Consider the following 24,571-nt stretch of genomic DNA (forward strand, 5'->3'; position numbering starts at 1 on the left):
AATACTGATTCCTAACCAATCCCAGATCGGTGGATTGGTACAGACCAAGGGTAAAATGGTAATAAAATCTGTTTTCTTATAATAAAAGAAATAGAGGTAAAACCAACCAATCCGGGCCAATACAGGCCGCTCTGGATCAGTATTGGATCTGTATCGCCAGAGATCAATACCGATCCCAATACCAATTACTAGATCCCTGATCCTAGTTCCTGAACCTGGATGTGTCTTACCTGAGAACCCTCTTCTTAAAACAAACCACAACAATCTATAATACCAGAAGTCACAATTGTTAAATAAATATCAATCGTTGGATGAAAATCTAAAATGCAGTTCGTGGTATTAGATAAAGCCATATCTGCAATTCACATTTCAGAATATCATGGATCCCATATCTGCAAGTCACATTTCAGAATGATGAGTCATATTATATACCCAACAAATAATGGAACAAAGTTAAGTTGATTCCCAGCTGAACCAGGATCATAACTTAATATTAGATTGTTTCAGAGCCCTCAGAACAGAAACTGGTTTCTTGTTTTGCATCAACTAAAATAAAAAAACCAGATAATCTTTACACTAGAAAATAATATTACATCATATACAAAGACACTACAGCCCACTCTCATCGTTCTATACCACGACGATCCGCGACAAGATTCAACTAGGGTAAAAAAGTGCCTCCAACCAGTTCCATTCTACAACAATGAAATGCCAATCTTGTCAGTTAAAAAAAGAGAGCACGACTAATATATCTTTCTACCATCAGTCAGCATGTACATTGCTAAATACTGAGTACACATTGATTAATTGTGAATTGAAGGTCTCAAACCAGTATCGATTCATTCCCCTTTGAACCGAAAAGGCACGAGTCCTGCCGCACCAGACCCTTAGAAAATGTCATTGCATCATGGGCCGCTACAGGTCAGGCCACGATGTGCTGAACAGTTAACAGCTTCATTTATCCTACTGAACACAACCTTCAGGGGAACACAGGCAATATCAGGTCCCCTCAGCTTCTCAACAACTGGATTTCTCTTGTCCTCACCTGGCTCATGAGTAACAGTGAATGAAGACAATCTGCGAGTCTTCTTTGACAGAATCCCACCTTTCCTAATCTTGGGAAACTTTTTAGGAGATAAAGTGGGTTGGCCATTGAAATGCTTCACAGGGTTCCTGGGATACCCCACATGGGACTGAACTGACCTACTGGTAAGAGCTTGCAAAACACCATCAGTTCTTTCCTCCCCATCCAGAAGCAATGATTTATTAGGAACGTCTGTTGATTGGTCTAACATATTTTCTTGTGGGGCATCATATAAATCACAACTGCTACGTGCCGGGCAACAGTCATAATTACTCATTAGGAGATCGCAGTAACCATCGTCAACCACCTCAACTGTAATGGGATGACCTATAATAGCTTTACCATTCAATTTGCTCATGAGTGAAACCAGAGGTACATGCTGACCCCGGTAGCTAGCCCGCACATCCAGCTTTACATCATATAAGGAACAATCACCAGAAAATCTTCTAATGGGTGCATCTGCAATCTGATATCTGGAGTATGATGTAAAATGAGATTGGAACTGGGGAAGTAACCTTTGAGTTGTCAGAGAAGAAATAGGCATATGCCTTGCCAAGAATGGCTCTTCACTTCTCTTATGTGTCACAGATTTCTCATGAGAAAAAGATTGCCTTCCTTTCCCGTCTGTTTTCAAGATTGTGACATCTCTACTTCCCAATTTCAGTCTCTCATATTTGCTGGAATCCAAGTAACGGGGATGTCCTATCTGAATTTCCCTATGAGAAATTTCACTGCTCCAATTATGGGACCTATCCCCCAGGCCTTCTGGATCCAATCTGGATCGGCCAAAGGTGCCAACCTCAACTTTTCGACCATAGCTTGCAGGAAATTCATCTATCTGCTGTATACCCCCCAAATAAGCATCTGACTGATCATTGCTGTCTCTGGGTCTCCTTGAGTCCAAATATTTGTTCACTGTTTTACTCAGGTTCCTTGAATTTCTCTTCCCTTTCAACTGCCACTTTGATGTAGCTTTTTCTATCCTCCGGCTAGCATTATTAACACGAGCAACTATACTAGTGGAACCAGACTCATCAAGACCATCAGTTCTTAAGGATATGGTTCGAACTTGAGAGTAAGGACTAGATTCCCCTGCTACAGCACCAGATTGAAGCTTTCTGGATGAAAATGATGCAAACGAAGGAGATAAACCTGGTGGGATAAAAATGACATATCAATATCCTGTCTACCAAGTAAATGTAAGAAAACGCTATATGAATTGTAACCAAGATAATTACCAAATCAAAGCGTACAAGATCCAGAGGGAAAGATACCACATATATACACACATTATGAAATTCATGAAGTTCAACTTCACCACCCCTAGACCTTTTACCAAGACCAAGACCCCTTCCTCAATAAGGACCATTTAGAAATCCCCTGCTTCAACTAAATATAAGAAAGGGCGTACCCAGTACCTGAGGCTCCCACCACTGCGGGGTCTGCTTCACTAAATATAATGTTCTTAATTGGAAAATATGCCTAGAAAAGGGCTGAAGAGCTAGTGAGGTGGGGACTCTCTACACGTGGACCCCATGGGAGGATCGTTCCGGTCAATCAGTCGTCATACATTGCAGGGAAGAAGACCAGTGTGGTCCCTCTTTCCTCAAGTGTCAAATGCGTTGGTCTGATGAGGGATTGGCAAAACCAACTACTCATTCAATATGTGATCTTGGGAAGGGGGTCATTGTGCAGTTTCGGAGGCCCTGGTAATCTGGCATGTGCTGGATGTTTATTGTTGACTTCTTGTGGTTATGGCACTGTATCTTCAGGTAAGAGGAGGAAGCTCCTAAGGAAATTCACTCTGATGGTCATCCTACGGACTATGTGGGAAGTGCAAAACAATATTATATACCAGAATAGGCTGACTGCCTGAGGATGCTCTATAGACTAGTGAAATCATCTTATGGAACAGCTGGAGTGAAAGAGGAATGATAAAAATTTAAGGGCCATTCACATAAATCAAATATTCAGGTCACTAGAGATAATTCAAGGAGGTACTATTTCCAGTAAGGCTATATAGTTGTATAGAGATTAGAGAAGATATTTCATAGAGTTGGATGTTCTATTTCAAGTAGGCAATTGGTGAGTCTGCAAATTGAGAGTCAATTACATAGTTTGAGCCAAATGAATAAGTTTTTACGGCAGCTGAGAGGCCTAGAGACTCAATTTCTTCTCCGGTTTCATAACCTACGAACAACCCACACAAATGCTATGCTTTCATCTTAAAACTAATCTCATTCATCACTCCACACAAGCATACCACCTCCCCCCCCCCCCCCGGAAAAAAATTCCCAGTCCTATCAAAAAACCTGATTATTTTGCTTTTTAAGATTCCAGCACTCCTAGCCTAGATGCACCCTCGATGTTGTGAAAAAAATCAGTTGTATTCTCTCTCAGCTGCCACCGACAAATTTAATTGACTGCTAGCATCACTGCACCTTATTTCTTTGATAAGCCTATTTCAAACTCTAACTTTCTTTCAAGATTTTTAGAATGTTCCTTACTTCCTCTTATTTTTAAACCCTAAATTATTGAGTGTAGTCATTGTTACCCAAATATAGTAGTTGAAAGTAGTAGGATCAATTCTCCTACATCCCTATCATGGTTTGCAGGGTCTAATGGGTCGCTATTGATCACCTTTTTGTTTTTTGTTTTTTGCAACTACTTTCAAAGTATTGTGGGATTTTGACCAATCCATTGACGAGGGAGTGGGACTGGTGGCTCATTCCAAGCCTTCCATAAAAGGTTATTATCGTACTTGAATTTTTCCCACCACCTACTCCCCAAACCTAATTTTGATGGAACTAGCTTGAGCGATTTGGGAGCAGAAGGAATTGGTGGTGCCCTCTTTGTGTCATTTAAATCTTGTTGGCGTATCAGATGGAACCATGGCCAAGCTAAAATATGTGATTACAGGCTAAGTCCACCATCTCCACTTCAGTGGTCCAACTAGACCATGGAAGGAAACCCAGCGCTAGTTATTAGATGGTTGTCCCATAAGTAGGACAGGCCCAAACCCACATACACGAACAACTAAACAAGGATTTTGTAGTACCTGGCCCCTAAACAGACTCAAATTTCATTAAAGGATCTTGTAGATTTGCATATGGAGGAAACAATCAACCATGGGTTGCAAAGACAGGTACACAATTCAGTGCTTTTTGGTTGAAAAGGCAAACAAGTGAGTTTTTAAAGACAAGAAATCAGAATCAAGCACTGGCAAGGGAAGGCCTCATGGATTGGTTTAGGGAATCAACAGATCAAGCCACAAGCCTACAAACATTATAAGAAAGGCATTCCAGGAAATCTCTGGAAAATTAGGACAACTAATCTCCAACAAGGGAAAATGAAGCAGTGGATTCTATACATGCAAAACTCCAGTCCCGAATTATCTGATTTTAAGCTATCCAACCATTTTCAATATTTCCATCAGACCTGCAACAAATACTTCTGAATGGTTTCAAAGAATTTCCATTTAAGCCCTCAGAAAATGGCTCAAAGATAAGTGTGAGAATAATGACAGGATGCTAAAGATCATGTTACTTTCAGAAAGACAGTTACATTTAATTTCTAGTTTCTTGTCTTTTTTATTTTAAAGTATCCCACATTTAGAATATTAAAATTTCCCCTCGTAGATATTTGTATTGTTATTCCTTGGGGTGGAGGTTGAGGGGATATGTTGATGAAGTTTAAGGAATTCCATAAGGTTTTGATATGATCTAGCTGGCAGAGAAGATGGAGTTTCGATCAACCATAAAGAACATTGGATGAGGAGAATTTTAAAAAGGAAAAAAAATAAGGAAATATAATAGAAGAAGGATTTAGTCAATGGAGATGAAGTTGGCAATATCACTTTAAAGTTAAAAAAATGGGAGAACTGCGTACAACATTTCACCTACAGACAGATGAATAATGAGAGAGTGTAATTCAGATTTTTTAGGAAACATCTATTTGGATTTGGGATTGTAAGGAGCAAGTCCTACGAAACCATACCATTTTATTTGTAACAAATTTCTGGAGGAATCATGATATTCAAGAGATTCCTTCTATTCTTAACACAACTTACAAATTTGAAACTTTCCTAAATTCCTTAATTTGAGAACCAAGGAATCTGAAAATAGAAACATTCTAGAGCTTCAAGAGTTTTTGAAACCAGATTCAACGGTTCTTTAACAAAACAGAAATAATCCAAATTAGTAATTCAATATGGACTCAATCTAACCTAAATCTTCTAGAAAACTAAAAATAGAGAGGGAGAGGGATAGGCACACCATCCGTGTGCGGCAAGCTAGCAGGCGGCACCAATGGGGGCGCAGGACGAGGCATCATACAGGAGGGGCAGGAGGGACATTTCAAAAGGGGAACAAAGAGATAGACACAGCGGGCGCTAGCTTGCAGTACGCTGGCGGTGTGCCCAGCCTTTTCCAAAATAGAAATTAGAAACTAACACAAATCTCGTATAGAACTTAAATCCCTCATACTTAGGCTTAATAGTTGTCAAGGGCCCAAGGCGTCCAGGTGCCTTGGACGCCTTGATCGACTAGTTGGTATCGCCTTAATTTTTACTTTCTCCAACGCCTTGGGTTGCCTAGACGCCGTGACAACTATGGCTTATAGAATTGGCCCTTTACAATAGAAAACCTAAAAATACTTAGCCCATAGCCCATATAACCCATTCAGTACTTAAAATTGAGTCTAATCATAACTGAACCAACTCTGAACCACAGGTTCTTCTTCCTCTTCTTTCTTCTGTTGGAATTCTGCATCAGAATCAGTTTGTAAATTATACACTCATGGGAATCACTTTATGGTAAAAGAGAGAGGACGGTAGTGGGGGAAGACAAGGCGCCAAAACTAAAGAATCCAAATTCTGAACTCTGATTAGAAGATAATGACCAAAAGATCTCAACATGAAGGATCTATAATGAATTGAAATCGAAAATCATAACGTCTCACATGCAATAAATGCATAACTTAAACCAAATTCAGCAAGTACTTCTACAAGTAAGAGCAAGTTAACCATCACTTAACCAGCTATAATACATTTCATGAATTGGCCCCAATGAATAACACCCAAAAGAAAGTTGGATAACACTTGAATATGAATAAGCCCGAATCGATGAAAGAAATGAAGCATTGGAAAACCAAATCCTCCATATGCCATATTACACGGAAAGCATGCATTAGTTAATGCACATAGACACAAAAACATAGTTGAGCTTAGTTCAAATTCACAAACCCACAATGGAACAGCAGTCAGAATGATGCAGAAAAGTTGATAAAACCTGCTGATAATGGCACTAGAACTATAGACAGAATAGTTGCAAAATAAAGGAGAAAGAAAAAGAGATAAGTGATTGTTCACAATGACAAAAGTTAGGGTTTAACCATCAAATGACTATTGGAAGAGAACCATTTCGTTAGAACATAAAAGGACACTAGGAAGAAAACACTACTCTAAACCATAATCAAAACTAAATTATAAACTGATAGTAGTCTGAATTATATCAATAGTTATAGGACTACAGAAAACACTACTCTAAACCATAATCAAAACTAAATTATAAACCGATAGTAGTCTGAATTATATCAATAGTTATAGGACTACAGGCGCCTTCTTCCCAGCATAATGAAAATCAAAGACTCAAAAAATAAATCTACTTTCTAATTATAATTCAAGACCCCCATAAGCGCCCAATCTTTTTCCTAAATAAATAAAATATCAACTTAAAAAATAAATACAAGGGTGGGCCTGGGTACAACGGTAAGGTTCCTCCATCGTAACCTAGTGGTCGCGGGTTCGAGTCTGGAAACAGCCTCTCCGTGAACTGGGGTAAGGCTGCGTACATTATGACCCTTCCTAGACCCCGCAGTGGCGAGAGCCTCGTGCACTGGGTACACCCTTTTTTTAACTTAAGAAATAAATACACTGGTGGAGTACTGTTAGGGACGAAGAGAAAAACCCTGAGATAGGATTTTAGAGTTGCAGGGGAGAGGGGAAATTGCATAAGAAGGGGGGGGGGGGGGGGAGGAGATCATCTTACAATCACTTTGGCCACGCAGGCACTCACAAACACTTCACTATTCCATTATTCAAATCTATCTCCAACGATGGGGAGTTACGCCATATATAAAGAGGAATAAAAGACTCCTAAAAATAAAGACCAACTCTCTAACTAGGAAACTTACTCAAATAAGGAAACGAAGAATAATTGGGAAACCAAATATCTATGTAGCTAACTTAAAAAATAAACTGAATAAAATAAACTAAAAGACATTATTTCCCCAAATAACATAAATTCCTAAAATCCTACTAGATTCAAAAATTCAAACTGGACCCAGTTCATCTCCATCTGGATACCCAAATGGATTTGGGCGGTCCAAGGTAGTGCACCTGCATCAACCCCCAGTGTTGAGAAAAAACTCGTTCACAAGTTTTGGAGAATGGTTTAAATAAAATCTAACGAGCGGGGGCTATAGGTTCCATGTCTGCAACTTGAAGAAAATCCAAAATATGAAGCTTTGCAGGTGCATCCATGGCTGGAAAATCGTGGGGAAGAACGAACTCATGATGTGGAATAGCTTTCGCTACAATGGATTCCATTGTTACCTGATCCAAAATCTTCTCATCTTCCGTTGCCACTATTTGCTGTTCTGGTTGAGGTTGTATCACTTGTGCTGCCTCTTTTGGCTTGGAACAAACATCATCAACTAACCCATGAAGAATGATTGTCTGGTGCATGTGAAAAGGATGTAGGGTGCACAAGTTTCTGTCACAATCAACGATGCCTTTTTGTTCTTCCAACCATTCTCAACCCAATTTAGTAATGTGCCGAGGAGAATCAAACATTTCACAATATGTACCGTCACAATATTGAGAAAAAAAGAATTCGACGAATAAATAATCCTCAAAGAGAATAATGATCTGGTCGGTCTTTGAGAGCATCTCGACCGCAGATCTTGAGACAAAATTGTCGATTTGCCTTTCATCAATAAACAGAGCAGCAAGTTTTCCATTGGGCAAGTGCACTCTAAACTTGAACACAAAAGAGTCCATGGCCAGGGTTGTATTCAGAATCGATATGGGTCCACACAAATAAGAGGATACTCAAATCAAAGAATTAGTGGCAAAACAGTAATAATTGAAGCTTGGGAGAGAATGGCACAATTGTAAATAATGGAAAATAAATAAAAGAACTTTAATGGTATAACACATATAACGGGGAGGGGTAATCTTGGAACAGAATTTTATAAAGACTGGGGGAAGGGGTGATTCTGGAAATAAGGGTAAAATAGGAGATATTAGAATAATTGGGGGGAGGGGGGGGGAAGAGGGTTAAATCTCGAAGAAAAAAAAAATAACACTCAAGGTAACTAAGAAGTAAGGGAGGGATGAGGGACAAACTTGGAACCAAATCAAATTATTAAAAAAAAGGATAGGGAGGGGTAAAATCGGTAAATAAAAAGAAAGAATGTTGACAAGTTGAGCATATGCGAGCAAGGGAAAAAAGAGGGGATAAAGCAAAAAGGGAGGGGTAGTTTAGGAACAAAGGGGAAAATTAAAGTAAAGATAAAGAGACAAGGGGAAATCATGGGAGATTACCATCTACTATTTGGGGTCTTTTACTCCATAGTCTAGAGAACACCAAAGAAAGGCGACAGAGGTGGGATGCAACGCGAGGAAGGAGGTTTCTTCTGATTCTCTGTTTCGCGCTCTCTTCTCGACATCTTCTTCTTTTTCTGGTGGAATGGTGATAGTGCAGAGTTTCTGTCGGAGTTGGAAGTGAGGGGAAGGGTGCTGGGATAACAGCAGGAATATTTTTTTTTATATGGGAATGAAGGGAAGGGTTGGAGAGGTTACGGGAGTTGCTGGAAGGAGTTGGGGGGATTGGGCTTGGTGGTATGGTTGAGGTCACCGGTAGAATGGGATGATGATGACGGCGATGGGTGATACGTAGTGGTTGGGGCTTTGCGGGAAACAAAGGGAAGATGGGGGGTTGCTACTGGTGTCATTTGGTCACAACCGCAGCGAAAGAAAATAGGAAAGAAAAGGAAGAAGAATAGAATGGGAGAGAGAAACCACAAGGAAGGAGGAAGATGGGATCCTTCGGCTCTGATACTTGGTAGAGGGCCGTTGGGGAAGAAGAGAAAACCCTAAGATAGGATTTCAAAGTTGCAGGGGGGGAGGAAGAAGATCTTACAATCACTTTGGCCATGCAGGCACTCACAAACAGTTCACTATTCCATTCTTCAAATCTATCTCCAACGATGGGGAGTTACATCATATATAAGGAGGAATAAAAGTCTCGTAAAAATAAAAACTAACTCTCTAAGTAGGAAACTTATTCAAATAAGGAAACTAAGAACAATTGGAGATCAAATGGAGGATTTTTTTGCCTAGAGAAGGAATTGATGATGGAGGAAGAGAGGTACCGATTTCAAGAGCTGAACAACACATCTTCTCTTTGTTTCCCGAGCCTCTAGTGAGTTACAGACAGAGTTCGAAAAGATCAAATCTTTGATGATTCCATCATACATGATTGAGTTGCAAAAACTTCTGGATAGGTATCCAACAATTGGAAAACCAAATACCCTACGTAATGATGCAGGAGCAATTCCTTGGACCGGGGTAAACCTGATGGGGGATCCATATGAAGATGAACCAGGTCCAAATGGGTTTTAGGTTTAGTAGGATATTTAGTTTTTTATTTATTTAGAATTATTATTGGGATTTTCTCTTGTAGTCTTTTACTTTGAATAGGTTACCTATTAGTGGTAGAGTCTTTTTATGTTTTAATAGGCTAATTAAAGATATAATTTCAGTTTAAAATTATTATTAGGAGTCTTTATTTCATCTTTAAATACAAGTTGTACCCTACGCAACTCTCAGAGTTGAGAATATTGAATGAATATTGAGTTCGTTGGTTGTAACCAAGAACCGGTGTGTGTGCTCCCTTCCCTCTCTCTCTCTTTACTTTTTATCTCTTTCGCCTTTGATCCTCTCTCTAAATCTCTCTCATCTCCCTCTTTACTTTCCCATCTTCATTATTGTTCCTTTTATTTCTGTCATAGTTTTCACTTTCCTCTTACTACCAATTTTCCTTTAGTAATAAATCTGGTTTTCAACCATGAGTTATTGACGCAAGGAAGAAGACCAATCTTCCTACCTCACGATTCCTTCTCCTTGGTATTTATTGCTCTATTGCCAAATATACCCTTCCCATTACCTTCTACTCCCCCATGTCCCATATTGTATATTTGCTTCCAAGTTTGTCCTTAGTAAATAGTAATCTCCTTGGCATCCCTATAGTTTTTTACTTACTTAACTGCCCCTTAGAAAATTATGGTTGTTACAAAATTGCCATTGCCCTTCTATTATTTGGACTTTGGTAATTGGGTGGGCCCATAAGCGATCCGAGTAGGGTTTCCAGACCCCGGATCCACATCAATTGGTATCAGAGCTGAAGTCCTTAATTTTGAATGATGTTCGACCCTGAAATTATTGCTCTTGTGGAGAGGCTTAAGAAGATATTTCATGATGGCTTGTTGGAACTCTGATCATAATCTTGGGATCTTTGATCGGATTTTCGAGAGCTTACCGAAAGTAGCAAACGCTGGTGTGATAAAGTGTATAGCATGCCAGACGCCTTAGATGACGGATCAGTGGTGATAGAAAAGGTGGACAACGAGAGTGGCGATCAAGCGGAAGTGCAAGGTTCGATCAATGTTGCAATTGAAGAACTGATTGACGGTCCAATTTTAGTTGTGAAACCCCACGATCAGATTCTCATTGAAGAGATGTCATTTGCTAATGGCCACCAAAAGATTGTGACGGTTGATCTAGAGATGCGTTGGATCATTTGCCCCCATCAAAGTTGTTGATTGAATGGTGTTGATCCTCTCATTTTTTTAAACTCGTGGTCGATTTTTTCTCAATATCGGGGAAGTTGATGTAGGAGCAATTCCTTTGACCGGGCTAAACCCGTTGGGGGATCCATAAGAAGACAAACCGGGTCCAAATGGGTTTTTAGGTTTAGTAGGATATTTAGCTTTTATTTATTTAGAATTATTATTGGGATTTTCTCTTGTAGCATTATTGGGATTTTCTCTTTGAATGGGTTACCTTTTAGCGATAGAGTCCTTTTTATCTTTTAATAGGCTAATTAAAGATAGACTTGATTTAGGATATAATTTCAATTTTAAAATTGTTATTAGGAGTCTTTATTTCATCTTTAAATACAAGTTGTAACCAACGCAACACTCAGATTTGAGAATACTGAATAAAAATTGAATTCGTTGGTTGTAACCGAGAACGAGTGAGTGTGTGCTCCCTTTCCTCTCTCTCTTTTCTGATCCTCTCTCTAAATCTCTCTCATCTGGCTCTTACTTCAACATCTTCATTATTATTCTCTTTTATTGTTCCTTTTATTTCTGTCACAGTTTTCGCTTTCCTCTTACTACAGATTTTCCTCCTGTAATAAATCTGGTTTTCAGCCATGAGTTACTAACGCAAGGAAGAAGACCAATCTTCCTATCTTATGATTCCTTCTCCTTGGTATTTATTACTCTATTGCCAAATATACCATTTCCATTACCTTTTATTCCCCAATGTCCCATACCTTATATTTGCTTCCAAGTTTGTCCTTAGTTAGTAAATAGCAATCCCCTTGGCATCCCTTCTTCTTTACTTACTTAACAGCTCTTAGAAAATTCTGGTTATTAAGAAATTGCCATTGCCCTTCTATTATGTGGACTTATGTTAATTGGGTGGACCCAAAAGCGATCAGAGTAGGGTTTCCGGACCCCGGATCCGCATGACGTAGCTAATTTTCAAAATAAACAGAATAATATAAAAACTAAAAGACATTATTTCCGCAAATAACATAAATTCCTAAAATCCTACTAGATCCAAAAACTCAAACTAGACCCGGTTCCTCTCCATCTGGATACCCAAATGGATTTGGGTCGGTCCAAGGTAGTGCACCTGCATCATACACTCTAAATAAAATTTCTAACCTAGTCAAACTTCCTAAAATTGAAATCCCATCAGCATAGTTTTCAAAGCGCTAGTCAACCCAAGGTGTTGGAGGGGGGTCAAAAACTAAGGCGACACCAAGGCGTCGTGATGCAGATACATCACCAGAAGAGGCTTATTTTAATGGGAATAAGTCTAGGGTTGGGTTATATACATGTTGGGTCTTTGATCCCATGGGTTTTCCATGTAATAAACCACTTTAATGGGCTTAAAATATGGGTAATTGCATACGGGATTAGCTGTTTTAGTTCCATAGTTAGTTTGATTTTGGTGTTTTTGTTCATAAATTGAACCGGTTCAACCAATGGTTCAATTTAAGTGATTTTAGTAGTTTTCTTTTAAGTGCTTAGTGGGGTTGGATTAGGACTCTGTTTTGAGTCTATTTCAGTTTCCTAGTCAGTTTAAGTTACCTAATAGGTTAAGGATTGGGTTAGGCCTTTCCTTTTTAGTGCAGGAGTCTATTTTTGAATCTTTTATATAAGGTTGTAAAGGAGGCAAGTATTGTACACGAATTTTGATATTAATGAAAAGGTTTTGTTGCTCTTCTTCTCCATTGAAGATTTTTGTCTTGTGTTTGATCAAGGCTGGTGGGATCGGTGTTTGATCTGATTGACACCTTGCGGTAGGAAGCCCGGGTGGTTCATTGGTGGGATTGGTGTTTGATCCAATTGACACCTAGCGGTGTGAAGCCCGGGTGGTTCTTTTGAAGCTCTCCTTCAAGTTCTAGTTAAAGATTTAATTTTTATTCAAGTTTCTCAATCAAACAAGCTGCTGCCAAGGAATTTCTGCAAAAACAGTGAGTTTGATTCATCCCAACCCTAACTTTTCTTCTTCTAATCGTCTAAACCACCAAACCCTAACATTCCGCCTTTTTGTTTTCACTTTTCCCAATACATAAATTCTGCCCAGACCAAACCAGCCAGCAAAATCCCTCCTTTTTTTGGATCGAACTCTCCTCTCACCATAAGGAAAACTCGATCCAAGTTGCTCCCTCATCTCACCATCATAAACCCTAAAATTCCATCTTTTCCTCTTTTCAAAAACCCAAAACCCTAACCCTAACCTTGCTGCCCATTCAAGTTTACATACCTAACTCCATCGAAACATCTCAGGACCTTCACTGATAGACTCCCTTACCTCAACTTGACATAACCCATACATCAAACCCTAACCCTAATTTCACCAAAAACCTATTTTTGACCTAGCCGATTCACCTGTTCATAACAGATCCTGGTTTACTGGCTCCTAGTTGGTCCTCCACCAATCTAGGACTACATTACACCGGCTAGGCAACACCAACAAGGCGCCTAGGCGACCAAGGCACCCATCCAAAAAAAGGCAACGCCTTGACAACTATACCCATCAAAGACTGAAACCCTAATACTACATTGGTCATAATTTCCCCGATACAATTCGGGATTGCAAGATCTTGGTGTCATTAGAAAGGCAACTAAACAAGCTTTCAAGTAGCACCACAATCATACCAAAAGGATAAGTTCTGATGATGCAGCCACTGGCGAAAAGAGAAGAAGGGGTTAATGAGCTCCTCTTCCTTGTATTAGAAGGACTATAGACAGCCAGGTCATGAGGGTAGCTTTTGTTTATTTTTCTGTTTACAAGTCATAGTTGGAGTCCTAGTATTATTAGGATATTGGGTTGGGTTTTCTTTTTTCTGTTATGGTTTGAAAGTAAGAGTCCTAGTTTGATTTTGAGTGTATTCTAGAGATGGCGACAGGTCTGGTTTTTCTTATTTTGAGTTTTATTTGGAAATCCTAGGTAGATTATGATTGAGTTATGGCCTTGTGGGTCTATTCTTTAATCTATAAATAGATGTAATGGCCCAGAGCCAAACCCGCAATTTCTATAATAACAAAGTTCAGTTTTCTAGTAAATTTCGAGGAAATTTATAAGACATTTATACGACCAGCAATGATGTTATCACTGATTGTTGGGCAATAAAGAAACAACATATAGACAAACTTAGTGTGGCCGAAATGAGAATATTAAGATGGATGAGTCGTAAACCTAGGGGGTGACAGCAATGAAAAAATTAGAACTAATTTAAAAGTAGCTTCAATACATGATAAGTTTCGAGAAAATCATTTGACGTGGCATAGACATGTGCAACGGAGGCCTTTGAATGCTCCAATAAGGAGGGGTTATTTTATTTAGATTGACAGAGCTAAAAGAGCCAAGGGTAGGCCTAATAACTATAGGAGAAGTGGTGAGAAAAGACATGTGTAGCTTATAACTAGTAACAAGTAGACTCTGAATAAAGCTGATTGGAGAAAAATGATCCATGTAGTTGAAGGCTGAGTTGAGTTGAGTTTTCTAGTAATTCAACTGATGTGGATTCAGTAGCATCTTTAGTTGTCTCTCAAGGCCCTTTAATGTAGTACTGGTTGAATGCAAAAATCAGTAGCCAAAATCAAAGGAAAGTTCAGATTAGTGAGATAATAAACAATACAAAATCGGATGTGGGTTAGGGCTGAAACTAGGGTCAGGTGTAACAAATAGAAAGGGGAATTTTGCTGAAATTCTGAACCTAATCGGATGGCCAGATCAGCAAATAGGGCTAAGTCCTAGTAGCAAATAGCAATAGGAATAGGGGCAAAACAGTAAAATACATAATGGAATTAGGGTTCAGACATTGAAGAAGATTAATGGATTACAGACATGGAAATAACCTATAAACAGTAGCTAAAACAGATTCAGATTTCGGAATCAATTCAGGCGAAATAGGGTAATAATGGAAGCAACGGGCAAAACAGAGATTTCACTCCAGCAGTCAATCAGTTGGTCAGAATGGGGTGAATTTGGATGGAGTTCTCCTTCTAGGGTTCTTGAGACTTGATCAACATTTCAGCCAGATCTGATGGCTGATTTGCTTAATCTCAAAAAATGTGCTACATATGAACTTCTAGAAAGGTAGGTTCTAGTTGCAAAATTTCAGGAGTATAGATTACCTGTTAACATGGAAAGAGATCTCGGTTTCGCAAGAAACCGAGACGAGTTAAGCAGGGAGTTTAAAAAGGTTTGGCATATTAAAGTGACAAGTTTCAATCGAAACTTGCCATTTCTCGCAAGTTTTGATTGAAACACATACTATCTTATTGGTTTCGACACAGGGAGTGGGAGTTTGGCTCAAAAGTGTGGACTTTTCCACTCTGTTTCTTCGTTTGATGCATCTACAAGTTATAGTGGATATGCTGGTGGACCATCCTTCGAGAGCACCGGTTCATTTGGATATAGGAGTGGTCATGATACATCTGCTGCTACATATGGATATGGGGATGGGTCAGGTGCTAGGTCATCCTTTGTCGACAGTATCTTTGGGTATCCATCCCAGCCATGTGTGTCGGCTCCAACCTCTTACAGTCACGGTGAGCCCTTCCCTAGGTTGGGATATCTTATACAAGTTGATGATGGGGCTTATAGATGGGCAGTTATAGACTATCAGAACAATTGTGCCCAAAGCATGTCATGGGATGCATATGTGGTACACTCAGAGGAACGGCTCCGAAATATTCAGTGCCTCAGTGGTACATAGCTCATGGATTGGACCCACCAAAAAACCCTGCATGGAATTGAGCGAGTGTGGCACCTTAATATTTTATTTGGATAACATGTATTATTTAGTGTTCTTGTACTTTAACTTTATGTGAACATATATTATTTATAGTACCAAATTTAGTGTATCCTTCAGCGTACACTAGTAAACTTGGGCTAATAACCACAAGTACCATTTTGAGTTTTTTTTTTTTTTTTTTTTTTTTTTGGGTGTGAAAATAGTTCATGCATTGTGTTTAGAATGTCAAAAATAAGTTGTATACAAAAAATCAGACCTAAAAAACCATTTCTGGGCCTCGAAACCATAGTCTCGAGTTGGCTGAGAAAAAGTACCAGGTTTTGACCATATCTCGGTTTTTGGCTAGTCGAAATGATGTAGGACAAAACATGAAGAAAAAAGGGCCAAAACACTGTTCATGTGAACAGTGTCACAGCCCCTTATTTTGGTTTAGTGAGAATATTATTACAAGATTCTGTGGAGCCCAAGATTAGGATGCTTAGGCTCTGTATGGCGACGCTTCTGTGTTTTTTTACCATTTCTAGGTCCGGCACAGTTTTATGTGTTTCTGTGTTTTTTATCGTTTCTGGGTCCTGAAATGTTGTATGGTAACACTGGAAAAAAAATGTTTCTCTAACTAAGAAGAAATAAAAACCTGTATGGGTCGCACTTAACAGAATCGGCTCTAGTGTTTACCAAAAATTACGTAGAATGCCACCTACACTATAATTTTTTATACTTAATGTTTTTTAAGCCAAATATCACCATTAAAAACTACTTAAATTGTTTAGATAGTACATCCATGAGTTTGAACCAATTATTATACACATATCCAGAGTTGAAATAAAACATAAACAAAAACAATTGATATGATCAGGTTCCATATCCACTTGTTCTTTCTTGAGAACCAAACTCTTGGCTGGGAATCTAATAACTTTCACTTAGTATGAAAAAAAAAAAAAAAAAATTTCAGTTCAAATGCTACCCTAAAAGTTCTTACAGCCAGCCAGACAATTACAATCTTTATAGAACATTCTAAGTATCATCATTGATACGCAAAATTGAGCAGAAAATTACTCAACAGTGAGGAATAAGGACTAAGGAGGGGTATGAATCTTTACAAGATCACATATGGAGATCGCAGCATGCCTCTAGCATCCTTGTGATGCATCGATACCCAGGCTGGAGAAATGCTCCAGAGCATTTTTGGGGGGGGGTAGAATGCTTCAAAGCATTTGCTTTGACGATCCATAAACACAACTGTTGAATTTCAGTGCCAAGGCCCTGGAGCGCCATTGTTGCAATAGGGGATACTGATGAAAGACCACTTTATTAGTTACACTCTTATTTTCACAGCTAATAGTTTTTTCTCTTTCAACTCTCATCAATTCAACTAACTATCGGTTGCAGATGACTCAAGTCCCAGCAACAGTGACAACCCAAGAGTCAGATTAAAAATTAATAAAGAGGACGGTGAAAGAGTTGAAACTAGAAAGGCCATGTCCGTCGGATTCCACCTTAAATGTATGGCTTCAAAGATCCAAAGCAACAAAATCAAATTAAACATTAATTCAGTTCAAATTAAGTTCATGCATCTGTAACCATGCTCCAAAACCATAAGCAAAACCATTCACGAATATGCAAGTGCATATAAAGAAAAAAAATTAACGAACGAAAGGAAAATCAGAAACGTCTAGGGTTTCAAGAAAGGGAAACGGCAAGAGAAAAACTGCAGAAAGGTTCCTCTTCCGCTACTCCAAAATCATAAGCAGAACCATGCGATTTAGGGTTCTTAAAACCCAAACTCCAAGTAAGATCCATCAAAGACGTTGCACGATTCGAAGGATCACCAAGCTGCAACGGTCGTAGAGAGTTGCAGCGGCCGTAGTTGCTGCGATCGTCCTCCTCTTTGTATTGAGCAGAGGACAGCAGCTCTTCTCTTTTCACCTTCGCTCTCCAAAGAATGGATATGGTAGAAAGACATGGAAATAGGGTTTTGTTATTTTTTATTGCCAAAAGACAAAAATAACCCTCAATTAAGTGAAGCTGGTGTTTCTCTGTCATTTTGCCAAAAGTGTTACTCACATGTAGGAACACCATACAGAAAAGCAAACCGGACATACCATACAGTTTTCACCCCGTTTCTATTCCAAAAAAAACAGAAAAGCACTAGAATCATTTTTTAACGTTGCCATACAGAGCCTTAATAACTAGATAGAATTTTGTTTTGAGTTTATTTACTTTATTGAGTGTATTAGAGTGATTAGGAGTCCTTTTATAAGTCAAATTGGGAATTTTAGAAGGTCTATATATATGCAATACATCCCCCATCAATTAGAGATGATTTTGGTGCTGTTGAGCAGTGCATACGGGATTGGTGTCCGAAATCTGATTTCTTCTCTTCTCTTCTGTTCTCTTCTTCTTTCTTCTTTCTCTCAAGAATATTGATCTCATCTCTCTTCCCTCCCCTTCCATCAATCTTATGTCTTTCCTAGACAATGCAGATGCATCCTTCATCTCAGATTTGATTACAGATTTTGTTATTGGGCCTACTTGCATCTGAGATCCTTAATCTAGATTTTCAGATTGCACAGCAAATATAAGCAATTTGAGACCTATACGAAATTAGGTGTGTGTTTCTATTTTCTTAAAGTTTCTAGATACTTTCTATTCAAGAGTTAAGTGGTAATTGGACTTCCTTAGCCTGTGCATAGAGAGTTTCCTAATCTGTTATTTCTTGGTTCTATAAAGAGAAGGGGCTACACAACTCTTCCACGATTTTGAGATCCTAAGCTATGTTAGATATAGGTGCCGAGTGGTATTGGAATGCAACTCGATAGGGGAATTGATGTAGGACAAAACATGAAGAAAAAGAAGCCAAAACACTGTTCGTGTGAGCAGTGCCACAGCCCCTTATTTTGCCTTGGGGGAATATTATTAGAAGATTCTGTGGTGCCCAAGATCAGATCGCACGGTGCTTTATACATGGGGATTTAGGACTAGTTTAGTTTCTATTTTAGCATAGATCTAATTTCTATTTTGTTAGTTATTTATTTCTAAATTAGAGTTTCTATTTTAGTTGCTTCGCTGAGTTAGAGTTTCTATTCTAGTTACTTTCTATTTTGGTCTCATTACTTGTAAAGCAAGTCTCAGCCTTATAAGGGATTTTCTAATTTTTAGTTTCTATTTTGGAGCTCAATCCTTGGGCCTTTATCTACTGTAACTTGCCCATAGAGGCACCCTACGATTTTATGAATTAATGAAATTAATTATTGTTGCTTTGAGCAAGTTTGCTCTTGTCCATGTGTGTGACATGAAGGGTGAGACTTGAGAGGGCCTGGCTGAGAGAGACGAAACCTTAGGGCTGTTGACAGCCTGGCTGGTGAGAGCTGAATTTCCTTATCCCTTCTCTCTTCTTCTCCTATCTACTTTTCATTGTCTTCTTACCTCAATTGAGCTATACCCCTGCTGTTACTTTGAGACATCAACTGTTTGCTGCTGCTTCAACTGAGAAGATCAGAAATCAGTCCAAACAAGTACTGGAATTGCTGTGGCTGAACAGGGGCCAGAAATCCCATCTCCACACCTGCCGGCTGCAACCCTTTCAAGTTCTCTGCTGCTGCCACCGAAGGACCTAAACCCTGCAGCCTTTATTCCATCGAAGGTGATAATTGGAGGACTGTTTCAGATCCCTGAGGAGACGAATAAGACGACTCGATCCCCAGTTCCAACCCCCACAGTTGGCTCGATTAAGCCACAGCTCCTAACTTTATATTTTGGGTTCTTCCTCATATTTCAACTTCTAGCAATCAGAATTGACTGGAATTTGGGGCAGAGATTCTCTTCACCATTATCTCCATTCAACCTAAGTTTGGTGACATGATGTCGGTTGGTTTGGTTTATCCACCAAGTTACTAATTCTAATTTTGTTTCTAATTTGATGTTCTGCTGCAACCTATCATCAATCCTACTGTAGAATGGTTCTTAGTTGAACCTCTCCTACATTAAAAATCTTCCTCTATCGAGATTTGGTTCTATTTAAATCTTGGAGTTCTAGTTTATTTAAATGTCTAAGAGTTGGTCCTTAGTTTAGTTTCTATTTTCTAATTTAGTCTGAGAGTTGTGTTTAGACTTTAGGTGTCTAGAGCTATGTAATCTGTTGAGTATAAATAAAGACATTGTGGGGTTGGGGGTGGGGGACTGCTGACAATCAATCTTTGCTCTCTAGTCAGTCCCCCTTTCTCTCATTCATATTCTTTCTCTCCCATCACTCTCAGTTCTCTGGTTGTATCACTCAGATATTGTTACACATAGCTTTTACTTGTTAGCTCCTTGGCTGTGAGATGCAATGAAGCCCTTATTGGGATGCCAAATTGGACTGGTGAGATGCTAGTCAAGTTCTATGTGGGAAACCTAGTTCATATCTTTCCTTTTCTTTATCTTCTTCTACTCCAATCAATCAAGTTTTCACATTAGATTTCTAGTGTTGGTATAGTAGCAGATTCTGTCCATCAATTCTGGAGTCTGTTTCAGCACTACAATTTACATTCTATTGCTATTTCTGCAAGTTCCTTATTTCAGAAATCATTGTTTATTTCTGTCCAATTTAGTTTCCAAATCTGAACCTTGTGTCTATTTTGAGTTCGACATACTATTTCTTAGTTCCTACTTGCTATTTTCTGTTGGTTACTAAATCTGGAATTTCTATTTTCGCAACTTGCTATTTTGAGACTATTCCATATCTTCAAATCTGACCATTAGATCAACATAAGATTTTACAGACTTGTTCTCCTTAAAAAATAGACCATTGGACCAGAATTTCATGCATATCTGATTCGTTTAAATAGAGTCATCTGGTTTTCTCTCAATTCGGGTTCTGTCCCTATACTTTGCAATCCTGTTGCAATCTGATCTCCCACTGGACTTCAATGGTTCGAGATTACTGCATTAAAAACAGTAGCTGAATCTCCCTCAGCCAATATATTGTGGAAAGCCTCTCTCAAAGATTAACCCATTTCCAATGGTCAGATTGAGGACTAGGCTTTAAGTGGCACTTTTGGTTTGAAGATTTTGGTGGTTTTGCCTCTTGAAAAGGCAGAGAGTAACTAAGGAGAATTTGATCTTTAAAGGCACCTGGGATATCCTCATCCTTTCCTCACGAATCTTCCTCATAATATTTAAGACTCTTCAGCTGATTTTTTATTTTCTTTTCCAAATTTTAGCTCATACCCGTAGAGTAGTTATAATGAAGCAATTAAGCAAACCTCTGGTATGTTTTATGAAATCCTCAAAATGATAAAATAGTGAGAAGATGAAAATAAATGAAACAAAGGAACAAATAAGAGCATACCTCCAGTATGTTTTCCCTCCCTAACAAATGGCACATCAAATAAGCTGTCGGAACAATCGTTATCAGGGAATTCTGAAGCACTGGAAAATTCATTATCCCTCATTTCAGAATGAAATGGAAGACCATCAACTCCGGCATCACAAGTGTGATCAGAAGCATTAAATGAGGTTTCCTTCTCACCTGAAACCACAGTACTGTCTGAATTATTATTTGTTACCACTGAAACGCTTGTCTTTTTTGACTCTGTTGATTCTAGCACAAAATCCCTGCTGTCTGTTAATCCTCGAAGAGATGATCCACCTGGACTGGCACCTTGATCACAAACAACAGGAACAGCCACCATGGCTGTACTCTGCAAAACCTTTGTTAGTGGACGACGGCGATTTTTCCTTTTCAAGCTTTCATAAACATTGGCCACCTGTGATTGTCTTTTTCTTAAGGATAAGCCGTAATCCCTGCTGCTATTGACAGGACTTCCATTAGAGAAACTATTACCAATATTAGACTCACTGAGTGAAGCACCATCTAGTTGAACTAGCTCATGTGACACTTCAGTGTGACAAATACTGGAGTTTCTTTTTGATACAACTACCATCCCGAGGTCCTCAAGACCTCTCATACGCTTCGTTCTTTCAGTTCCATCATCCTCTGAATCATTGGGGGTTTTTTCTCTCTTTTTCTGCATTGAGTGTAACTTAGAGCTACTTATGTAATTTGGATCTTCAAATGATAAACCAGATTGAGACAATTCTTGTGTTGAACTTCCTTCAGCAGTACTCACTTTCCCCGCCACAAACTCCTTTTCTGTGCGCAGACCAAACATCTTTTGTGATTCTCCAACCCAGTAATCATGTTCCATAACAGCCGATCCATCCTTTCGGGAGTGAAAATCCTGTTCTTTGTTCACTTGGCAAGCACTTTCAAGCTCAAGGGCATGAAGAATGGCATCTTCCCGGCGAGCATATTTCACAACTTTCTTGCTAAGATTATCTGCAGATGCCTTTGCTTTTTCAATGCACTCATCATACTCCCCACAGTGAAATGCTTTCACCCTCTTGGACTTTTCAAGATTATACCAGTCCCTGAACACCAAAAGAAGTAGAGTGAAACTAAAACTTTTGAAGAAAAAATTACAATATAAAGCTTGAACTCAACAGAAAGCATCCCCATGCCTAATGAAAAGCAAGCATGGTCACTTAAAATCTCCAGCAATAAATTCAAACAGTAGTCAAAATGTTCTGTTTAATAAAACCAAAATTCATAATTTGACTTCCATACATTAACTTTCTCTCTTTATCTCCCTCTTCTTTTTTTATTTTTTTTAAGAGGTAATAAGAAAATTTCATTAGTGGAACCTTCTTCTCTTTCTCCCTCCTATTGGTGTTACTGTTCACTGATACTGTTCGCAGCAACTACCTCTCTCTTCCCCTTCTATCAATATTAATCTTCAACTTTCATCTTCTTCAACAATCTTCTAAGAGTTACAGTCAATATAGGCTGTTCACAACCCCTTAATAGTAACTACTTTCTTTCTCCTCACTAGTTTCTTCCTCTTCTTTAAAACCCTAAACAGTCCTAACAGTCTTCCCACCAACTCCTCTTTGTAGTTCGGCCCTAGAAATCTAACATCTAGGCTGTCCTGCGTCAAATACTTAGCATAGCATACCCTTCATTTCCTCTTTCTAGACCTTCAAATCTTCACCCTTACCATTGCAGGGGGCTCCCTCCAGAATCTGTAGAAACTGGAAGCACTCCTCCATTCCCAATCATTCAGATTCCTCTTTAAAGAAGGATTCAGAAAATGACTAATAGGAATATCTTTTCAATGGGGCATAACTCGCAACAGTTTTCCCATGCATCAATTGCACTTAGGTCTAACCAAGTCATCAAGACAGTAATTTACTTCCAACTAAAATTTGGTAGAACTCCAACCAACCACATGAAATAATTTGGTTTTTCTCTGAGCTATAAAGGAAATTAAGACCACAAGAAAAATAGTGTGGAACAAAAATAGAATTAAAACAACAACAAAAAATAGAATCCAGGCAATAAAATGCCCCTCGAAAAATAATAGAAAAGAGACAACCGCATAAATATTAAAAAACCAAAAAGTTGGGCAAATCAGAATATAACAATCAGAGATTCAGAGAACATAACTTTTTCAAGACATAATGGCATGTATAATGGAACCATCATCCTTTTACACTAGAGGTCAATTATATTTTCAATCGATGGAATTCTTTCCCCTATACATTCTCAGTTCCAATTTTAAGTTAAAACCATTTTCGTGGTACAGCAACCATTCCATTAAGCACAGCTGTGCAACAGAATGTTGTTTGCACTTAGCATTGTGTAGTTTTTAAGTATTTTGGTTCAATACAATGAAAGAAGGCAAAAATATTGTTCAGCAGAAAGCAATAGGACGCCATATTCTGTATTAAGGAAAAATACATGATCCCTGAATGTGTGTGTGTGTGGTGTGGAAAAACACAACATGCCCTCAGGCAATTTAAACATGTTGGTAACACCAACCACCTTCAAGACCACGTAAAAGTTTTTTTGAACAAGAGCCAACTCCTCCATATGACACCAAACACACTTGATTTTCACGTGGATATGAAGATTCCAATCAATTTGCAGAATCAAACAGGAAAATGAATTTCATAGTTAAAGAAAGCATTTTTACTTTAGAATACAAATTCCTCAATGCTGAAACAAACAAATCACTCAAGAGGGGAAGCAATGGCTAAAAAACATAACATAATAGATTTCTTTGACACACAGATCCAAGAGGAAATTAACAATAGCAGGTAGTTTGGAGAAGACACTCAGACAGTAGATCTATGGTAATTCTTTTGGGGGGAGGAGACATCATCACCAGATGCGCATTAAAAACACCATTAAACCCCTTCGAGGGTGATAAATGTTTCACATATATCATCAGTCTTCATCAACACATCACCAATAAAAGAAAAAAGGCCAAAAAGTCCCAAGCACAATTCCATACAGACTAAATATCCATTCCCCAGCAACCAAAATTGAATAATAATTGAATAAAGAGGAACGGTGACATATGATATGTGTAAAGACACCAGCTTTAAGCATACTGTTCAGTCGGGGAAGGGGGAGAGGGGAAAGCTTAAAAAAAAATTCAACCTAGGATGAAAATCTTTATCTTTTCTCCCTCAGCCATGAGCTTAAACAGAAGCAAATAAATCATGCGATCTAAAATACTAAAACCACTCACACGCTAGCGTCCTCTCTTCCCAGGAGCTTCACAGGAGTCCCCGATCTCGGCGAAACCAAGCAACTCTCTGGCAATTCATCGAGACCCATTATCCGGCCAGGCCACCATGACCCATTTCGACGCCTAACCCAAACCAGACCTCCGACGGACGCATCTATTGCTTTCGTTTTTCGCTTGCTGATAGTCCTCATGTCTCTCCAAAAGCAATCTCTAACTACAAATCTCAGTCTCCATTTTGATTTCCCAAATGAACAAAGTCTCCGTGATCAGAGATCTCTCCCACA

The 24,571-nt window shown here is 38.8% G+C and overlaps 1 protein-coding gene across 1 annotated transcript; it reads right to left on the reverse strand.

Moving 5' to 3' along the window:
• Nucleotides 1–539: 539 nt before the first annotated feature.
• On the reverse strand, nt 540–24,571 carry LOC122667579 (uncharacterized protein At1g51745-like). The gene is made up of 3 exons (XM_043863909.1): nt 24,288–24,571; nt 21,041–22,122; nt 540–2,236 (listed from the first exon to the last, which is right to left on the reverse strand). The coding sequence occupies exons 1-3, from the start codon at nt 24,476–24,478 to the stop codon at nt 906–908; spliced, it is 2,604 nt and encodes an 867-aa protein (XP_043719844.1). The 5' UTR covers nt 24,479–24,571; the 3' UTR covers nt 540–905.

Source organism: Telopea speciosissima, chromosome 7 (genome assembly GCF_018873765.1).
Source record: "Telopea speciosissima isolate NSW1024214 ecotype Mountain lineage chromosome 7, Tspe_v1, whole genome shotgun sequence".
Lineage (NCBI taxonomy): Eukaryota > Viridiplantae > Streptophyta > Magnoliopsida > Proteales > Proteaceae > Telopea > Telopea speciosissima.

Excerpts from the sequence above, each read along its gene's own strand:
- LOC122667579 (XM_043863909.1), bottom strand. The coding sequence starts at position 24,478 with ATGAGGACTATCAGCAAGCGAAAAACGAAAGCAATAGATGCGTCCGTC. Across the intron at positions 22,123-24,287 it reads GGAAGAGAGGACGCTAGCGT|GGACTGGTATAATCTTGAAA; the intron begins GTGAGTGGTTTT and ends TTTGGTGTTCAG. Across the intron at positions 2,237-21,040 it reads GGAGGGAAAACATACTGGAG|GTTTATCTCCTTCGTTTGCA; the intron begins GTATGCTCTTAT and ends TTATCCCACCAG.